At 37.1% G+C, this 21,759-nt stretch overlaps 1 protein-coding gene across 1 annotated transcript in view; it reads right to left on the bottom strand.

The window, feature by feature from the left end:
• LOC126087505 (phospholipid-transporting ATPase ABCA3-like) overlaps positions 1 to 21,759 on the bottom strand; it is a 239,836-nt gene that overhangs the window by 52,770 nt on the left and 165,307 nt on the right. The window contains exons 18-21 of the mRNA XM_049905036.1: positions 19,746 to 19,908; positions 17,848 to 18,148; positions 4,007 to 4,256; positions 3,637 to 3,842 (exon numbers count right to left, since the gene is read on the bottom strand). Of these exons, the coding sequence (XP_049760993.1) occupies positions 3,637 to 3,842; positions 4,007 to 4,256; positions 17,848 to 18,148; positions 19,746 to 19,908 (920 nt within the window). The remainder of the gene's footprint in view (positions 1 to 3,636; positions 3,843 to 4,006; positions 4,257 to 17,847; positions 18,149 to 19,745; positions 19,909 to 21,759) is intronic.

The raw sequence follows: 21,759 nt of genomic DNA, 5'->3' as shown, positions 1-21,759 counted from the left end.
TAGATCTGTGTTTGATGGTCTGGGTTCGTAGATTGTCATGTATGTGATCGATTCACTTGTTTTTCCGAGCCTTTGTTGCAAGACAGATCCTAGGTAGCTTCTACCTAGTCAGCCATCTTGGCCCCGCCTCCTCAACAATCCCAATTCAGCATTTTTCAGGTGTGCAATTGGTGCTATCAATTATATTAATCATCTTGTGCAGCCACCATCCATTATTGTTGCCAAATTTTCCATTAATATAAACAAACACTTCTTCCTCTACAATGATTCCTTCATTCCCTCTTCATCCTGTCCCTGGTAACCACTAATAAACTTTGGTCTCTATACAGTTGCCTATTCTTGTTATTTCATGTAAGCGAGGTCATACAATATTTGCTCTTTTGTGATTGACTTATTTCACTTAGCATAAGGTTTTTGAGGTTCATCCATGTTGTAGCATGAATCAGGATTCCATTTTCCCTTATGGCTGAGTAGTCCTGCATTGTATGTATGTACCACATTTTGTTTATCCATTCATTCGATGATGGATACTTAGGTTGTTTCCACCTTTTGTTGATTGTGAATAGTGCTGCAATGAACTGACAAGAGACTAATATCCGATATGTATATATACACACATTTATAAAACTTCTACAACTTAACAACAAAAAAAAATTCAAAAAATAAGTGGAAGACTTGAATGGATATTTATGTTTTAAAATGTCTTTTTCTTACCTTGTTGTACTTGTTACACTTCCAGTGCAATGATTAGACATGTGAGAATGGACACATGTTCTTGCCCTGATTTTAGATAGAATGTGTTCCTTGTGCATAATGTTAATTTCTATTTTTATAGATGCCCTTTATCAGGTTGAGAAAATGCTCTTCTATTCCCAGTTTGCTCAGAGATGTTTTATCACGGGTAAGCATTAATTTTAACTTTTGATAAAGGCTCTTCCTGCATCTATTGAAATGATCATATTGTTTGACCTAACTGGCATACGTAGAAAATCAACTCCAACAATATAAGAACAGATAGAATTTTTAATTGCTCATAAAACATTTATCAAAATTGACCAATTCCTAGATCATAAAACAATCATCGATGACTTTAAAGTGATTGAAATCATTCATGGCATATCTTCTGACCACAATTAAGTCTTAATTATAAAGATAACTATAATATCCTTCTTAGTTTTTTTTTTTTTCTTAGTAATTAATCAATAGCCTTATAAAATCTGATTTTTTAAATCAGGAAATATTTTCAATATGACAGATTTGTGGAATGCAACTAAAACAACACAGGTTATTTTAAAGTTCAGGAATTATCTGATTGATGCCAATACTCTCAGTGTGTTTGTGTATTGCAAAAGTTGGTGGGGAATGATGGAGAGAAAATAATGGTGTCAGAAATGTTGCCAATTTCTTCGCCAGTCCCTGTGGTGACAAATATAATATATAAAGGGATAGTGGTCTTAGTGGTCTGTTCTTGTCATACTACCTGGCAATTTTGAGTAGAAGATGGCATGGAGCTCCTTAGCCACAGTGATACATGTAGCAAGATGGAACATGTACAGAGATAGAACCTCTGTTATTCATTCTAACTTGGGGGGAGTCTCTGTACCAAAGACTTTCTTTCCTTACTACTACCAACAACCAACACTCCCTCTACCACTTTCGTCATATAGTTCCCTGGCCAAGGTGCTATGTGTGGCACTATGTAGGATATGCAGAGAGAAAACTTCCTGATGCTTCTCAACCTTGGGGCTCTATTTTCTTCATTCCAAAATATATACACACATCATACAGGCAGACACATTCACACACACACAAACACACACACACACACACACACACACTCTTACCTAGTTTTGATGGTGCAATACACAGAATTTAAATAAATTCAAATATTTTTAGGAAGAAAGGGAATAAGGAGAAGAAGAAAATGATAAAAGTAATGGAATGAACAAAACTCAGAAAATGAGGAAGGAAAAGAGGGAAAAAAACAAGTAAGCAGGAAGTAATTTTACTGGTCCTTTTTTTTTTTATTGTATAGTTTGGATTGGGAAATGGTATTTCACACCTTTATGATAAGGAGCAACATATTGTGCTATAATTCTTTCATTTTCACGGTTAGCTTGTGGTCATTACTAAGCAGTGAACTGCTTAAGAGGTGAGTCTTATTCATATTTAAATTCCTGGTGCCTATTATTAGGGAAGAAACTTCCTCCCATCCCCCACACGATTTCACCTCTATGTACACCATAAAAAAAAAACAAAACCATACCTTGCATTTATTCATCTGTCTACCATCTGCAAAAAACACACACACACACAACTCAAAGGGAAGAATTTTTAATGTAATTGAGCAGATTCTGGAATATATACGAGGCCATATTTCACTAGAAAATGGGGTGGTGTACATTCATATATGTTTATTCTTTGTTCTAATTCCTCATTTATAGAAATTAGATGAACACGATTTTGAGGTGAATAATATCAAAAAATCTCACTGAGCTCTCCAGCCTAGGATGTTTTCTCTAATCCATTTCCTCCCATAAAGTTCAACATGAGGGATTCTTGGGCACTAGCTTAGCTTTAAATATAGTGATAGTGTATATACCCAAGAGACCTGAAAGCAGTGATGCGAACAGACACATGTACAGCGATGCTCATTGCAGCACTATTGACAATAGACAAAAGGTAGAAACAACCGAAATGTCATCAATAGATGAATGAATGAACAAAATGTAGTGTATACATACAGTGGATATTACTCAGCCCTAAAGAGCAATGAAGTTCTGATGCATGCCACAACATAGATGAATCTAGAAAACATTATGCTGAGTGAAAGGGCAAATAATGTATGAGTTCACTTATATGAAATAAGCAAATATCTAAAAACCAGAAATTATTAGTGGTTACCAGAAGTGGGAGGGAGGAGCAAAGGGGGATTTTTTGCTTAGGTTTATGTTAATGGTGGTAGAATAATTTATAAAAGGATATTGAGAATGGTTGCACAACTTGAATAATGTAATCAAAGTCACTGAATTATACCTGTAGAAACTGTTGAATTGGTGTATCTTTTTCAGTGCATATTTTCACCGCAATTAAATAAACAGTGATCTTGCATACATCTCCTTTGGTTGTAAACTCCAGTAGGAGGACTGGGAGATAGAATTTAAACACATAAAACACACACTGAATCCCAGAACAGTGTCTGGATGACAGCAGATGTTAAGTAACTTTTTAAAATAAACTGATAGATCCCAAAAGAAATTAGAAAAACTGGCCACAGTATAGCCCCAGAAGATCCAATATATTGTAACACTGAACAATACTCGGTAGTATGAGACAGGTAACAGGTAAGCAACTTTAGAGAAATTTTGGGGGTCAGCACAAATTGATGTGCAAACAGATAGGAAGCTGTTCCATGAGACATTGTTCTGCTTCTGCCAAAAAAAAAAAAAAAAAAAATTTCCCCCTAATAAAGGAATGACTACAACAGAGAAAGCTTCTACCATGAAACTTATGATGTGTTTCCTGAGATGTGAAAATGGTTTACTGTCAAAGTTAGGTTTATGGAACTATTAGAGAATAGGAATGTTCCATGTGGTACATAACAAAAATGAGCCCTCAAGAAACTTTGTCTAACACTCACCATTAGGAGGCAGCAGGAAATGAAGAAGATGATGAAATCCCACAAGAGAGCAGAAAACCAGTATATAAGGACGTAGATCCCACTTACAAACTGGATGTGCTTTGCATTAGTGACTCTCTCAGTCACTGTCAGGAGACAAAAACCACTAATCAGAAGAGCCATGCCAAAATGCACATTTAAGGCCAAATTATCTCCACTTGTACTCCTACAGAAGAAGAAATAACAAAAAAGATGTATCAGCAAATGAACATGGTAAAAAATGAAGGTTTCTATCAATAGTTATTTTTATCATATGAATGTAATCAGATAGGGCAGGAGAAATACAATCAAAGTGTAAAACTAACTCTAATGAAGAGGATAACATACTTGCTAATGAAGTCATTAATGTCATGGTATGGCTGAGGTTTATTGGAGACTGTTAAGGAAGCATCAGGACCAGACAGTGACATGAAGAGAATGTTGTCTAACACTGAGAGAGATACAGATGGTGAATGGTATGCTTTATTATTGAAAAAAGCAGTCAATACTGTTTCGTTTGTCTTCTCCTCAATGGAAAGTGCAACAATGCATAAGTGAATACAGTCTTTATTTTCCCTCAAGTACTTCAGCACGTTACCTAGGATGAGGAAACAATATTGATCAGTGTATCCACGATACAGAATATTTATAATATATGTTGGGGAAGAGGAACCAAATAATTTTACTTCGTTCTCATCCATTTCAATTTTCCAACAGTGGTTATTTCAAACATTTCCATTTTTCTCAAGCACTCTATTCCATCACTAAATTCCAGGCTCTCTCACTTCATACCCTATAACCTAACCTTTACTCTCTTCACTGAGAAAACATACGCAACATGGTATAGACTCTATCAACTTAAATTTCCTCTGTCTCAAGCTCACCTATAAGTACTTCAACTTACAGCTATGATGGATTATAGCAGACAAAACTTTGCATGATCAAAAACTGGATACAAAATAAATCATTTTTTTGAAGGTAGTAGAAATCTGTGAAGGCAATCAACATTTGTGGGCCAAAAATGAGAGAATGAAAATACATTGAGATGAGTCCAATATTTTACACGCTTCTTCCCTTTGAGGCATTTATAGATTCATAAATGATGTAGATGACTTGGTAAGTCCCTAGGCTCTCCATGGGACTCAGGAAGGACTACCCGAGGAGTAAGGGTGGCAAGAAATAGACCAGTACTTATAAAAATTTAAACCCAGCCTCAAATCACTTCAATCTTTGATTGGGTTTATATCTTCCATTAATCTTACTGCCTGTCAAAAGCAAAATTAAATCTTCTGTATAGAAGATAACCTCATGCAGAAATGTTACCATCTTCATACATAATACCTGGCATTCAGTACAAAATCCTCAGGTGTACCAATGGACAGAACCAAGAAAAAGCATAGAGCACGGATAAAATAAACAGATCCACAGGTAAACTAGATATTAGAGATTGAAAATGTACCAAAAAACTGGAGTCCCTGGAAAGAATCAAATGGTGATGTATGAATTAAAAAAAAAAAAAAAAAGGAAGGAGATTGGGAAGATAATGGAGTAAACAGTTGCTCCCATTTATCCCCTTGCAACTAACTCACTGAACAATGAATAAAAATAGGCACAGACTGAGATCTCAGAGCTCTGGACATCAGTTGAAGTATTGGAGACCTGAGGTGAGTATCCGAATAGGGGAGAGGAGGAGCAGGTTAAGCAGAGAAGCTGGTAGTTTCTTGATGCTGGCATCCAGAGCACCTGACTCACTGTGGCCACCTTGGGTTGTGGATGGGCAACACCCCAAACAAAGAACACAGGAAGGGAGCTAAACTGAGGAATGTGTAGTCCATTTAAGGTGGTCCAGATTGGCTGTGGGATTTCACAAGCCATATAACTTGGTAAAGGGTACAGGGAAGCTAAGACACTGCAAATGAGTGATACTGAATCTCCATAAGACCTGAGACTAAAAGAACTAGATGGTGACTGGCTACCACTACCAACCATTCTGATCAAGGCCACAATAGACAGACAGTGATAGAATGGGAAAAAAATGTGGAATGGAACTCAAATTCTTAAAAAGTCCAGACTTCCTGGACCAGTTGAAACTACAGGACTCCCTGAAACTATCACTGTAAGATTCTGTTTAAACCTTGAACTGAAACTGTCAGCTGAGGTCTAGTGAAATAACAGATGGGCATGCAAAATAAAGAATGTTATCTGTGGGTAAGGTGCTCCATTAAAAAAAACATCTATGGGAACAAGACAAGGATGCCCTTTATCACTACTCCTATTTAACATTATGCTGGTAGTCTTACCTAGAGCAATAAGGCAAGAAGAAGAAATAAAGAGTATCCAAATTGGTAAGAAAGAAGTAAAACTATCCCTATTCACAGATGATATGATCCTATACATAGAAAATCCCAAAGATTCCACAAGAAAACTAGTAGAACTAATAAAAAGATTCATCAGAGTAGCAGAACACAAGATCAGCATGCAACAATCAGCTGGATTCATATACATCTACAAAGAGAACTTTGAAAATGAAATCAGAAAAACAATACTATTTATAATAGCACGTAAAAAGATAAAACATTTCGGAATAAATCTAACCAGGGACGTAAGAGACCTACACATAGAAAACTACAAAATGCTATTGCAAGAAACCAAAAGAAACCTACATAAATAGAAAACATACCATGCTCATGGATGGGAAGGCTCAACATTGTGAAAATGTCAGTTCTACCCAAAGCAATCTACAGATATAATGCAATTCTGATCCACATACCAACAGCATTCTTTAATGAGATGGAAAAACTAATCACCAACTTTATATGGGAAGGAAAGAGGCCCTGGATAAGCAAAGCATTATTGAAGAAAAAGAACAAAGAGGCCTTATACTACCTGATCTCAGAACCGACTATACAGCTACAGTAGTCAAAACAGCCTGGTACTGGTACAATGACAGACACATAGACCAATGGAACAGAATCAGGGACCCAGACGTAAATCCATCCACCTATGGTCAGCTGATCTTTAACAAAAAATGATAATCCATTAAATAGGGGGAAAAGAGTCTTTTTAACAAATGGTGCTGGCAAAACTGGATATCCATCTGTAAAAAAATGAAACAGAATGTATACCTCACACCATACACAAAAACTAACTCAAAATGAATTAAAGACCTAAATATAAAACCTAAAGAGATAAAGACTGCGGAAGAAAAAATAGGAACAACGCTAGGGGCCCTAATACATGGCATAAATAGAATATAAACTATAACTAACAATGCAAAAACACCAGAAGATGAACTAGATAATGGGGAGCTCCTAAAAATTAAACACATACGCTCATTGAATACTTGAACAGAAGAGTAAAAAGAGAAACTTCAGACTGGGAAGAAAATTTTGGCTATGACATATCCTACGAGGGTCTAATCTCTAAAATCTGTAGAATACTTCAGCACCTTAATAACAAAAAGACAAATTAAAATGGTCAAAAGATAGGAACAGACACTTCACCAAAGAAGATATTCACGTTAACAGACATATGAGGAAATGCTCGAGATCATTAGCCGTTAGAGAAATGCAAATCAAAACTACAATGAGATATCATCTCACACCGACATTACTGATACTGGAAAAAATAACAAATATTGGAGAGACTTCAGGAAGATTGGAACTCTCATGCACTGCTAAGAGGAAGGTGGTACAACCACTATAGAAAATGACACAGTGCCTCCACAGAAAACTAAAAATAGAAATACCATAAAATCCAGCAATCCCACTCCTAGAATATATCTAGGAATATATCCTAGAGAAATAAGAGCTGTTGCACAAATAGACGTATGCACACCCATGTTCATTACAGCATTATTCACAACAGCAAAAAGATAGAAACAACCTAAGTGTTTATCAACAAATGAATGGATAAACAAACTATGGTACATACACACAATGGAATTCTACTCAATGGTAAAGAACAATCGAACTCATGAAACATCTCACGACATGGATGAATCTGGAGGGCGTTATGCTGAGTGAAATAAGTCAATCACAAAAGTACAAATACTGTATGACACCATTATTATAGAAAACCAAGATTTACACACACACAAAAAATCTTTGATGGTAACAAGAGAGGTGAGGGGTAGGGAAGGGGAAAGCACTAACTAAATAGTATGCAAGTGTTAGCTTTGGTGAAGGGAAAGAACACAATAATATAGGTGAAGTCAGCACAACTTAACCAAGGTAAAGTCATAGAAGCTTTCTAGACACATCCAAACACCTTGAGGGACAGAGTTACTGGGGCTTACGGCAGTGGACCATGGCTTTGGGGGACATCTAGGTCAATTGGCATAACATAGTCATAAAGAAAATGTTCTTCATCCTATTTTGGTGAATAGTATCTGGGGTCTTAAAAGCTTGCAAGTGGCCATCTAAGATACAACTTTTGGTCCCATCGTATCCAGAGCAAAGGAGAATAAAGAAAACCAAAGACACAAGGACAATATTAGTCCCAAGGACTAAAGGACCACATGAACCATAGCCTCCACCAGGCTGGGCCTGGGAGAACTAGATGGTGCACAGCTCCCACCACTGACCACTCTGACAGGGATCACAATAGAGGGTCCTGGATAGAGTAGGAGAAAAATATAGAACAAAATTCAAATTCACACACACACACAAAAGACCAGACTTTCGTGTGTCTGCCAGAGACTGGAGGACCGCTTGAGACTATGGCCACCAGACACCCTACTAACTCAGAACTGAAGCCACTCCTGAAATCCACCTTTCATCCAAAGATTGTTGTTGTTAGGTGCCAACGAGTCAGTTCCGACTCATAGCAAGCCTATATACAACAGAATGAAACACTGTCTGGTCCTGTGCCATCCTCACAGTCATTGTGATGCTTAAGCCCATTGTTGTAGCCACTGTGTCAATCTATTTTTTTGATGGCCTCCTATTTTTCACTGGCCCTCTACCAAGCATGATGTCCTTCTCCAGGGACTGATCCCTCCTGACAACATGTCCAAAGTATGTGAGATGTAGTCTCACCATCCTTGCTTCTAAGGAGCATTCTGGTTGTATTTCTTCCAAGACAGATTTGTTCATTCTTTTGGCAGCCCATGGCATATTCAATATCCTTCGCCAACACCATAATTCAAAGGCATCAGTTCTTCTTTGGTCTTTCTTATTCATTGTCTAGCTTTCTCATACATGTGAGGCAATAGAAAAAACCATGGCTTGGGTCAGGAGCACCTTAGTCTTCAAGGTGACATCTTTGCTTTTCAACACTTTAAAGAGGTCTTTTGCAGCTGGTTTGCCCAATGCAATGCATCCTTTGATTTCTTAACTGCTGCTTCCATGGGTGTTGACTGTGGATCCAAGTAAAATGAAATCCTTGACAACTTCAGTCTTTTCTCTGTTTATCATATTGCTCATTGATCCAATAAGGATTTTTGTTTTCTTCATATTGAGGTGTAATCCATACTGAAGGCTATGGTCTTTGATCTTCATCAGTAAATGCTTCAAGTCCTCTTCACTTTCACCAAGCAAGGTTGTGTCATCTGCATAATGCAGGTTGTTAATGAGTCTCCCTCCAACCCTGATGTCCGTTCTTCTGCATTTAGTCCAGGTTCTCGTATTATTTGCTCAGCATACAGATTGAATAGGTATCGTAAAAGGATACAACCCTGACACACACCTTTCCTGACTTTAAACCCCTCAGTATCTCCTTGTTCTGTTCAAATGACTGCCTCTTGATCTATGTACAGGTTCCTCATGAGCACAGTTAAGTGTTCGGAATTCCCATTCTTTGCAATGTTATCCATAATTTTTTATGATCCACAGAGTTGAAGCCTTTGCATAGTTAATAAAGCAGAGGTAAACATCTTTGTGGTATTCTCTGCTTTTAGCCAGTATCCATCTGACATCAGCAATGATATCCTGGTTCCACGTCCTCTTCTGATTCCAGCTTGAAATTCTGGCAGTTCCCTGTCGATATACTGCTGCAGCCGCTTTTGAATGATCTTCAGCAAAATTTTACTTGCGTGTGATATTGACATGTTTTTATCATTTCTGCATTTGGTTAGATCACCTTTCCTAGTAATAAGCATATTATGGATCTCTTACAGTCAGTTGGCCAGGCAGCTGTCCTCCAAGTTTCTTGGCATAGACAAGTGAGCACTTCCAGTGCTACATCTGTTTGTTGAAATATCTCAATTGGTATTCCTCAATTCCTGGAGTCTTGTTTTTTGCCAATGCCTTCAGTGCAGCTTGGACTTCTTCCTTCAGTATCATCGGTTCCTGATTATATGCTACCTCTCGAAATGGTTGAATGCCGATCAATTCTTTTTGGTATAGTGACTCTGTGTATACCTTCCATCTTCTTTTGAGGCTTCCTGCATCATTTCATATTTTCTCCATAGAATCCTTAAATATTGCAACTCGAGGCTTGAATTTTTTCCTCAGTCCTTTCAGCTTGAAAATTGCTTAATGTGTTTTTCCCTTTTGGTTTTCTACCTACAGGTCTTTGCACATGTCATTATAATACTTTACTTTGTCTTCTTGAGCTGCCTTTGAAATCTTCTGTTCAACTCTTTTCACCATTTCTTCCATTTGTTTTAGGTGCTCAGTGTTCAAGAGCAAGTTTCAGAGTCTCTTGTAACATCCATTTTGGTCTTTTTCTTTCCTGTCTTTTTAATGACCGCTTGCTTTCTTCATGTACAATGTCCTTGATGTCATTCCACAACTCATCTGGTCTTTGGTCATTAGTGTCCCATGCATCAAGTCGATTCTTGAGATGATCTCTAAATTCAGATGGGATATGTTTAAGGTCATACTTTGGCTTCGTGGACTTGTTCTAATTTTCTTCAGTTTCAGCTTGAACTTGAATATGAGCAATTGATGCTCTGTTCCACTGTTGGCCCCTCGCCTTGTTCTGGCTTATGATATTGAGCTTTTCCATCATCTCCTTCCACAGATGTAGCTGATTTGATTCCTGTGTATTTCATCTGGCAAGGTCCACATGTCTAATCACTGTTTATGATGGTGAAAAAAGGTATTTGCCATGAAGAAGTCACTGGTCTTGCAAAATTCAATCATGCGATCTCCAACATTGTTTCTCTCACCAAGGCCATATTTTCCAACTACCAGTCCTTCTTATCTCCAACTTTCACATTCCAATCACCAGTAATTATCAGTGCATCCTGATTGCATGCATGTTTGGTCAATTTCAGACTGCAGAAGTTGGTAAAAATCTTCAATTTCTTTATCTTTGGCCTTAGTGATTGGTGCATAAATTTGGATAATAGTTTATTAACTGGTCTTCCTTGTATGTATATGGATATTATGCTATTACTGACAGCATTGTACTTCAGAATAGATCTTGAAATGCTCTTCTTGACGAATACACCATTCCTCTTCAATATGTCATTCCTGGCAGAGTAGATCATATATATGATTGTCCGATTCAAAATGGCCAATACCAGTCCATTTCACCTCACTAATCCCTCAAGTATTGATGTTTATGCATTCCATTTCATTTTTGGCAATTTTCAGTTTTCCTAGATTCATACTTCATGCATTCTGTGTTCTAATTATTAATGGAAGTCTGCAGCTGTTTCTTCTCATTTTGAGTCATGCCACATCAGCAAATGAAGGTCCCGAAAGCTTGACTCCATCCACATCATTAAGGTAGACTCTACTTTGAGGAGGCAGCTCTTCTCCAGTTGTACTTTGAGTGCCTTCCAAACTGAGGGGCTCATCTTCCAGCACTATGTATCAGACACTGTTCTCCTGCTATTCATAAGGTTTTCAGTGGCTGATTCTTTTCAGAAGTAGACCACTGGGATCTTCTTCCTAGTCTGTCTTTGTCTAGAAGCGCAGCAGAAACCTGTCCACCATGGGTGACCTTGCTGGTATTTGAATACTGGTGGTATAGCTCCCAGCATCACAGCAATACACAAGTCCCCACAGTATGACAAACTGACAGACATAGGGGGAACATAGGGGAAAGCCAAAGATTAGATAGGCTTATAAAACAAACAATAAGACACATGAGGAACATGCTTCTTAGATCAATCAAGTATATGAAACCAAATGGGCAATACCTGCCTAAAAGCAAAGACGAGAAGGCAGGGAGGGATAGGAAGACTGGGGAGAGTGCTGAAACAATGCAGGGATTACAGCCAGTATTACAAAGCAATTTGTGTATACATTTTTGAATTAGGAACTAATTTGCACTCTGAGCTTTCACCTAAAGCACAATCAAAAAAAAAAAAAATCAGCATCTATATTAGACCAAAGATCAGCAATTACTCCAAAGCAAAGATAAGAAGATAAGGTGGCAGGGAAACTAAAAAAAAAAAAAAATTTTATTTTTTTTGGAAACTAGAGTACTAAAAATGGAACAACTAGAAGGCAATTAAAGAAAATGTTGACACATTGTGAAAAAGGTAACTAATGTTGCTGAATTATTTGTGCAGAAACTGTTAAATGGGAACCTAATTTGCTGTGAAGAGTTTTACCAAAATACAGTGAAATATTATTTAAAAAAAATAATTACATTTCAGAACTCAATATATAATTAATAGCAGGTTGAACACAAATGAAGAGTAAATCAGTGAACTGAAAGACAGGTGGTTAGAAAATACCCAGGCAAAAGCACAGAGAGAAAAAATGGATGAAAAATAACAGGGAGGACATAAATTTCCAATATTGGGAATGAAAAGGAAAATTTTACAGATCCTGCAGGTACCAAAAGGATAATAAGAGAATAGTAAAAACAACTCTACACACATAAATGTGCCAACTTAGGCAAAAGGGAATGACTTCCTCAAAATACACAAACCACAATTCATCCGGTATGAAATCATAATTTCAAAATTCCCTCAAGAGAAATATCCAAGCCCAGATGGTTCCACTTGCCCATTCTACCAAATATTTAAAGAAGAATAAATATTAATTCTACACAATATCTTCCAGAAAACTGAAGAGGTAACATTTACCAATTCATTTGATGAAGCTAGTATTCCCCAATAACAAAACCAGACTGTACAAAAAAGGAAACTACAGAACAATATCGTTCATGACCATAGGTGCAAAAAAATCTCTTAAAATATTATCAAATGAATTTCAACAATATATAAAAGGAATTATACCCCATAACCAAGTGGGGTCTATTCCAGAGATGCAAAGCAGGTTCAATATTTGAAAAATCCATCAATGTCATCTACCATATTAACAGGCTGAAAAAGAAAAAGCACATGATCATACCAATCTATGAAGAAAAAGCATCTGACAAAACTCAACACCTATTCATGATAAAACTCTTAGAAAAAGAGAACTAGAGGGGAACTCCCTGAACTTTATATAAAGCATCTTCAAAAACCCTAGAGCCAGCATTATACTTAATAGCAAAAAACTGCACACTTGCCCCTGTATTGAGAATGGGGAAAGAATGTCCAGTCTTGCCATTGTGATTCAACACCGTGCTGGAAGTTCTATTCACTGCAATAAAATATGCACAGGAAATACAAGGCATTCAGATCATAAAGAAGTTAAACTGTCCCTATTTACAGATGACATGATTGTGTAGAAGATCCCAAGGAATCTACAAAAAAACTTTTCTAGAACTAATAAATGAGTCCATCATGGTCACAGGCTACAAGATAAAGATTAAAAATACAATACCATTTAAATTTAAATACCATTTACCATTTAAAATTTATCGAAGAAATAAAACAGGAGTACATTTAACAAAACATGCACAGGAATTGTATGCTGAAAATTATACAATGCTGAGGAAAGAAATCAACGAAGGTCAAAATAAATAGAGTTCAGGAATTGGAACACTCAACATAATATAGATGTTAATTCTCCCCAAATTGATAGACAGATTTAATGTAATTCTTATCAAAATCCTAACAAATATTGTGTAGAGAAAGACAACATAATTCTAAAATATATATGGAAAGGCAAAGGAACTTCAATAGCTTTTTATAAACTAGAATAAAGTGGGAGGAATCAGTGTACCAGATTTCAAGATATTATGTAATCATAGTAATCCAGACTCTGTGGTATTGGCAGAGGACAGATACACAGATCAATGTATCAGAACAGAAAACCAAGAAATAAACTTACGCATGCACAGCTGATTTTTGACAAAAGTGCAAAATAATTCAGTGGAAACAGCATCTCAACAAATGCTGCTATTCAACTGGACATCCACAGGCAAAACAATTAATTTCAACTCGACTCTTACAACTTACACTAAAATTAGCTCAAAATGGATCATGAACTTAAATGTAAAATGTGAAACAAAAAATTTTAGAAAGGAGAAAATCTTCAAAATCTAGAGCTAGGCAAATTCTTAGACTTGATACCAAAAGCACAATCCATAAAAGAAAACATATTAAATTAGACTTCATCAAAATTTAAAACTTTTGCTCTGGAAAATATTGTTAAGATGATGAAAAGACAAGCTACAGATGGAAGAAAATATCTGTAAACCACTAGTATCTAGAATATATAAAGAATTCTCAAAACTCAACAGTAAAAAATAATCCAATTAGAAAATGGGCAAAAGATATGAACAAATAATTCAGTGGACACTACTATATATGGATGACAAATAAGTATATCAAGAGATATAGAAATTCAAATCACGGAAAGGCAAATTAAAACCACAATGAGATATCACTACACACATATCAGAATGGCTAAAATAAAAAATGATAACACCAAATGTTGGGGAAGCTGCAGAGAAACTGGATCACTCATACATTGCTGGTGGAGCAGCAACTCTTGAAAACAGTTTGATAGTTTCTTAATAAACTAAACATGAAACTATCCTATGCCTGGAAACCCTGATGGCACAGTGGTTAGGAGCTACAGCTGCTAACCAAAAGGTCAGCAGTTGACATCCACCAGGCACTCCTTGGAAACCCTATGGGGCAGTTCTACTCTGTCCCATAGGGTCACTATGAGTTGGAAGCGACTTGTCGGCAATGGGTATCATATGCCCCAACAAGTACACTGCTGTCCATCTATCCCGAAGAGCTGATTTATGTTCATACAAAAACCTGTACACAAATTTTCATGGCAGCTTTATACTGAAGAACTGGAAACAACCCAGAGGTCTTTCAGTGGGTGAATGAGTAAACAAATTGTGGTGCATGGAATAGCACTCAGCAATAAAAAAGGGTAAACTATTGATACGTGCAATGACCTGAGTCAATCTCCAGAAAATTATGTGAGTGAAAAAGGCCAATCCCAAAAGTTGCATGCTATATGGTTTTATTGTTACATCATTCTTGAAATGATGTAACAATAGAACAAATTAGTGGTTGCCAGGGGTTGTAAAAGGGAAACATGACGGATACTTGTGCTGATGGAAATGTTCTGTTTTGACTGCATCACTGTCAATATCCTGGTTGTGATACTGTTGTATAGTTTTGCAAGATGTTACCATTGGCTCATGGGATGTGTCAGTACTATTTTTCACAACTGTGAATCTATAATAATCTCAAAATAAAATTTTAATTAAAAAAAACTCAACATTACTGGTTCTTACATATCTAAAGAGAAAAATGATTTTTTCTTTAGATGTGTAGGATCTTTTAAGGAAAGATATAGTCTCTTTCCTTAAGCTCCACTATTTTGTTTCAGGCCTTTCTCCTCTCTTGCCTGGGCTATCACCATTTATCCCAGCAGACTGCTTTGACTCTAGTCTCTCCCTACTCAATCTATCCTCCACATTCAATTCAGTTTGATGCGATTGTATTTAATTATGTGCTTATTATGTCCCAGCAATTGGGTTAGGTACTAGAGATGTGAAGGAAGTATGAATCTAGCGTGAGAAACACATGAAAAATGCATTGTTGTGATTCGCTGAGATAAATTGTATAAAAGATGCATGCATCTAAATTATGGGAGTAAAAGAAGAAATGTTTAACCCAGTTTGGGAAGGCAGGTGACATTTTATCAGTTTTGATTGTGCCAGAATACCTTTTTAAAGCTCATATCCACTGATTTCATGGCTTGGCTTAAAAAGTTAACAGTGATTTCCCCAGTGCTAATGAAGTCGTCAAGGATTTCGTTTTACTTAGATCCACAATCAACACCCATGGAAGCAGCAGTCAAGAGATGAAAAGACGCATTGCATTGGGCAGATCTGCTGCAAAAAACCTCTTTAAAGCATTGAAAAGCAGAGATGTTACCTTGAAGACTAAGGTGCGCCTGACCCAAGCCATGGTATTTTCAATCACACTGTATGCATGTGAAAGCTGGAGACTGAATAAGGAAGACCAAAGAAGAGTTGACGCCTCTGAATTGTGGTGTTGGCGAAGAATATTGAATATACCACAGACTGCCAGAAGAACGAACAAATCTGTCTTGGAAGAAGTACAACCAGAATGCTCCTTAGAAGCAAGGATGGCGAGACTGCATCTTACATACTTTGAACATGTTTTCAGGAGGGAACAGTCCCTAGAGGACATAATGCTTGGCAGAGCACAGGGTCAGCGGAAAAGAGGAAAACCCTGAAATGAGGTGGATTGACACAGTGGCTGCAACAATGAGCCAAGCATGACGATTGTCAGGATGGCACAGGACCAGGCAGTGTTTCGTTCTGTTGTGCACAGGGTCGCTATGAGTCGGAACTGACTCGACAGCACCTAACAACAACAATGCACATATTATTTGAGAAGAAAGAGATGAAAAATTAACTAAAAAACTGCTTCCTCATTGGAAAATACTTTTCCTGAATTGTGGGAAAAAGGGAGAACATCTTCTAAAGGATTTCTTGTCCTTTTCTTACCCTAAAAAATTAAGTTAAAAAGGCATGCAGTTTGAAGTAGTCAGAAACCACATAAAATTAGTAAAATGCGTTTATGAAAGGTCCTTGTGGCTAAGGTAATTAACTTGAAAAGTACATGTAAGTTTCTTAAAACAAAGTTGGATTGGTTGGCCCTAAAAGACACCTTTCTTTTCCTACATAATCTTTTGCTAATGAACAGAAAGATAACATTTAATTGAAAACAGATAATATCAATTTATTGATATTATTATATTATGGATATTATATTACCCTGCTGTATTTTCATTCTTGCTATTGATCTATCAATAAAGCATACTCAAGTAAGCATTTTACATTTTTAAATGTTAGTATGCTGTAATAGAAAATTCATTTTATGAGTCAGGACACTTCCTTTTCCCTCACTCTTCACTGTGTGACCTTGGTTAACAAATGTTTATCTATTATTCTAACAGGGAAGAAGGAATAGAGACAATTAATTGTAGTCAATCCATCTATTATTTGTAGGCTATAGAACTAGGATATGATGATATGGAACAAACCACATTTCCAAATGTATTTTCATCTCTCACAACAGAACCTGAAGGAGAGGAAAAAAAAAAAAAATACTGCAGGCAAAGGAACACTCTCAGATGGCAGTTCCAGGAAATAGGATTACACTTGAAAGAAAACAAACATTACGTTCAGAGAGGTGATGTGGTGCAGTGAGTGGCTAAGTTTGCAGACTCCAGCCAAATTAGGTTAAATTCAAGTCTCTGTTTTCTTCAACTAATTGCTGTGGAATCAGCTTCAACTCATGACCACCATGTGTGCATCAGAGTAGAACTGTGCTCCACTGGGTTTTCAATGCCTGCGGTTTTAAAAGTAGGTCTCCAGGCCTTTCTTCTGAGGTGCTTCTGAGCAGACCTGAACTGTCAACCTTTTAGTTAGCAGCCAAGGGCATTAACCATTTGCACCACCCAGATATCTGATTTGGAGCTAATTACTCGACTTCCTCAAATATCAATTCTCCTCATTTAATTGAAAATAATAAAGATAGCTACTAAATATGGCAATTACTCTGATTAAATGACAGGTAGGTAAAGCTAGTTTAGCAGGGCTTTTGCCAAAAGTAAATGCTCAGTAAATGGAAACATTATTATTACTAGTTTAAAAAATAAATTCATCCTGGGAGCTAGCCCCTTAAGCCTTCAGTATTCCTGTTTTAGGTATGACCAGTCTACAGACTGAAGAACTGCTTTCTTGCCTCCAGATTAGCTGCCTCTGAGACTGGTGACTGGCAGAAAAAGAAAGGAGCAGATAGTTAAAGACTAAAATTAAGATCTTTCTTTGGAAGTGACACAAATAGGTCTCCATCTAAGAGCAGTCTTTTTTAAAGAGCCTCCTACCTTGTACTTTATGAAGTATTTGTTTTTCAGATTTTAGCATACTCTCCAGGTGTTTAAAGAGATTCACAGTCAAACTAGAATTCCCAGAAATAGATAAAGGTACAATAGTTCGACCATATTGACCCAAATCCATTTGTCTGGTAATCTCTTCATCCTCATTTGAAAAGTCATCAACTTTTAAGAGAAAGGTAATGACACCTAGAAGTCCCAGTATCTGTAGCAACACCAGTTTCCAGCTGCGCCAGTTGAACATCGCCCTCTTTATGAACATGGCACGGAACTGCTGGTGGTAGAGAGACCACTAAAGAAAGGAGAGAGAAACGTTATGATAGACGTAGACCTAAACAGGTCATTCTTGTTGAAATCCATTCAGATCAGTGCTTTGCAATTTTATCATAATGAATCAACATGATGACAGCATAAACAGTCTTTTGTTTACATAAGGCAAGGGTCGACAAACTATGGCCTGTTTTTGTACACAAAGTTTTTTGGAACACAGATATGCCCATTCATTTCTGTATTGTCTGTAGCTGTTTGCATGCTACAATGGAACAGTTAAATGACTGTGAGAGACCGTATGGTCCACAAAGCCTAAACTACCTACTGTCTGCCCCTTTACAGAAAAAGTTGGCAGACCTCTGCTGTAAGATATTAAATAAAACGTTAAGGTCTGGATTTTGATATGAAATATGTAAAATCTCAACACGATTATTTTCCTCATTAATAGTATTTTATTATCTATGGCCAGAAAAACAAAATCACATCTGTTTCTCTTGTGATCTTTGGGTTTTTTTGTTTGTTTGTTTGTTTTCTAAGGGAAATGTTCCAATACATTCTGGAGATGTACACACACAGAGAGAGAACGCATAATGTTTTCATTCCCAGATTTCAAGATATTTGACCGGGTTCAAAGTGAGAAAATGTCCTTGCTCTGATTAAGAAATGTCCTCTGAATGAGGGAGGATTTTTCTCTGGGCTTCATACTGTCGCAAAAGCAGAACATAGTGTTCTTGACAGCTTTCACAAAGATGGGCTATTGGAAATAACTTTATAATGTAAGAATATGCTAATTCAGGTATCAGGAATCTTTCCAAGGTGGCCTGCCAGATCCTCTTTTATCTGCATCTTCTGTGAAAGGGTAAATAGGGAAAAATAGAAATGTACATACATGGGAAAGCTGCATTTATTAATCATCTGATACAAGCAAAAATTGATTTTTTAGGCATTATTAAAATCCAAAGTTCCATGGCTAATAAATGCTGGGAAAAAATTCTAACTCAGTTCTGTCTGGATCCAAGTGTTCCCACAGTACTACACTGCTTCTCAGCTGGTTCATCCACCCTCAGTGTAAGTATTCACAGGGACACTTGAAAAAACTGGATCCTATGTTTCTCAGACTCTCTCAGTAGTTAAGGAAACCAGGGTGATTTATAGGGGGAATAGATAACCTAGAAGGAGAATGAAAGAAATGCCTGGCAGCTCAGAGATTTATGGTAATGATCATACTGATTTGAAAATGATCCTTTAGGTAGTATAACAATTCCCATTACAAAAACATAAAATATTTAAAATATGGGCATTCTTGATTATTAAAAACCATGTTCACTAGTGCCCTTAATCAAGCTTCAACTTTCTGGGTTACCAACTGAAAAAATGAATTCTAAAACAAAGAAAAAAAGGACCCTGAGGAGAAACAGTGGTTGAGAGTAATAGCTGTTATCTTTATCTAGAACCTGTAACTTCTGAATTAGGAAATTAATTAGGTGTGGAACAGACTGTCCCACATATGGTTGGGTCTGCCATCACCAAGAACTCCACACTCCTTCAAGTATTAAAATAAAATGTACTTCTTATGCCCCAACTAAATATACATCAGGTTTCTTAATGAACGTGCTTACCCCAGTATTAAACATAGTAGCAGAGCTTTCATTAAGGATGGCACAATCTGCTGTCTCAAAATATGCAGATGAATTCACATTCTGGTTTTTCTTTATGAATGTGTTCATCTTCAAGGGAGGCTGGGTAGCTTTCATATCTTGTGGATCTGCCATATTACTGACCCTATGTCAAAAAAAAAGCACAAAGCATTTCATTTCAACACTACTCCAATATATTTTGTTTGGAGAATGTGAGTAACAGCCTTCAGCTCAGAGGGCTACCTGATTTTCTCACTGGCTGCCAGGGGCATTATATGGAGGCAGTACGGTAACTACTGTAGAGCAATGGTTTCCAAACACCAGGGGACTGCTAGATGTTTGAGGTAAACTCAGAAAAGGGTCATGTAATGAGTATTTCATTAAATTGAACTCATTCAAATTAAAGATTAACTTTTAATTCCTATTTGGATGAATTAAAATATCCATTCTTTTATGAAATGATGGGGATAATTTTTTTTTTTAGTTCAAGTAATGTTACAACCCCTTAAATTTTCTTTTTTTTTTTCTTTATTGTACTTTAGACGAAGGTTTACAGAGCAAATTAAACAATTAATACACATATTGTTTTGTGACATTGGTTGCCCACCCCATGACATGTCAACAGTCTCCCCTTCTCGACCTTGGGTTCCCTATTACCAGCTTTCCTATCCCCTCCTGCCTTCTCGTCCTTGCCCTGGGCTGGTGTGCCCATTTAGTCTCATTTTATTTTATGGGCCTGTCTAATCTTTGGCTGAAAGGTGAACCTCAGGAGGGACTTCAGTACTGAGTTAAAAGCGTGTGCAGGGGCCATACTCTTGGGGTTTCTCTAGTCTCTGTCAGACCAGTAAGTCTGGTCTTCTTTTGTGAGTTAGAATTTTCTTCTACATTTTTCTCCAGTTCTGTCCGAGACCCTCTATTGTGATCTCTGTCAGAGCAATCAGTTGTGGTAGCTGGGCACCATCTAGTTGTATTGGACCGAGTTTGGTGGAGGCTGTGGTAGTTGTGGTACATTAGTCCTTTCGACTAATCTTTCCTTTGTGTCTTTGGTTTTCTTCATTCTCCCTTGCTCCAGACCAGATGAGACCAGTGGCGTATCTTAGATGGCCACTCACAAGCTTTTGAGACCCCAAACGCTACTCATCAAAGTAGGATGTAGAACATTTTCTTTGTAAACTTTATTATGACAATTGAGATAGATGTCCCCTGAGACCATGGTCTCCAGCCCTCAGCCCAGTAATTCTACCCCTCAGGGAGTTTGGATGTGTCTATGAAGCTTCCATGACCTTGGCTTGGTCAAATTGTGCTTGCTTCCCCAGCATTGTGTACTGTCTTACCCTTCACCAAAGTTACCACTTATCTATTGTCTGTTTAGTGTTTTTCCCTCTCCACCCCTCCCCTCCCTTGTAACCATCAAAGTTTGTTTCTTTTTGTATATAAACCTTTTCATGAGTTTTTATAATACTGATCACATGCAATGGTTGTCCTTTGTGATTGACTTTTTTCACTCAGCATAATGCCCTCCAGATTCATGCACGTTGTGAGATGTTTCGGAGATTGATTATTGTTCTTCATTGCTGTACAGGATTCCATAGTTTGTTTATCCATTCTTCTGTTGATGGGCACTTAGGTTGTTTCCATCTTTTTGTGGTTGTGAATAATGCTGCAGTGGACACAGGTGCGCACATGTCTATTTCATGTGACAGTTCTTATTTCTCTAGAATATATTCCTAGGGGTGGGATTCCTGGATCATATGGTATTTCTATTTCTAGCTTTTTAAGGAAGCACCATATCTTTTTCCAAAATGGTTGTACCATTTTGCATTTCCACCAGCAGTGCATAAGAGTTCCAATTTCTCCAACATTTGTTATTTTATGTTTTTTTTGATTCATGCCAGTATTGTCAGGATAGGATGGTATCTCATTGTAGTTTTGATTTGCATTTCTCTAAACGGCTAGTGATCTCAAGCATTTCCTCACATGTCTGTTAGCCACCTGA

Source organism: Elephas maximus, chromosome 12, assembly GCF_024166365.1.
Source record: "Elephas maximus indicus isolate mEleMax1 chromosome 12, mEleMax1 primary haplotype, whole genome shotgun sequence".
Taxonomy (NCBI): Eukaryota; Metazoa; Chordata; class Mammalia; order Proboscidea; family Elephantidae; genus Elephas; species Elephas maximus.
This window is presented reverse-complemented; position numbering and strand designations above follow the sequence as displayed.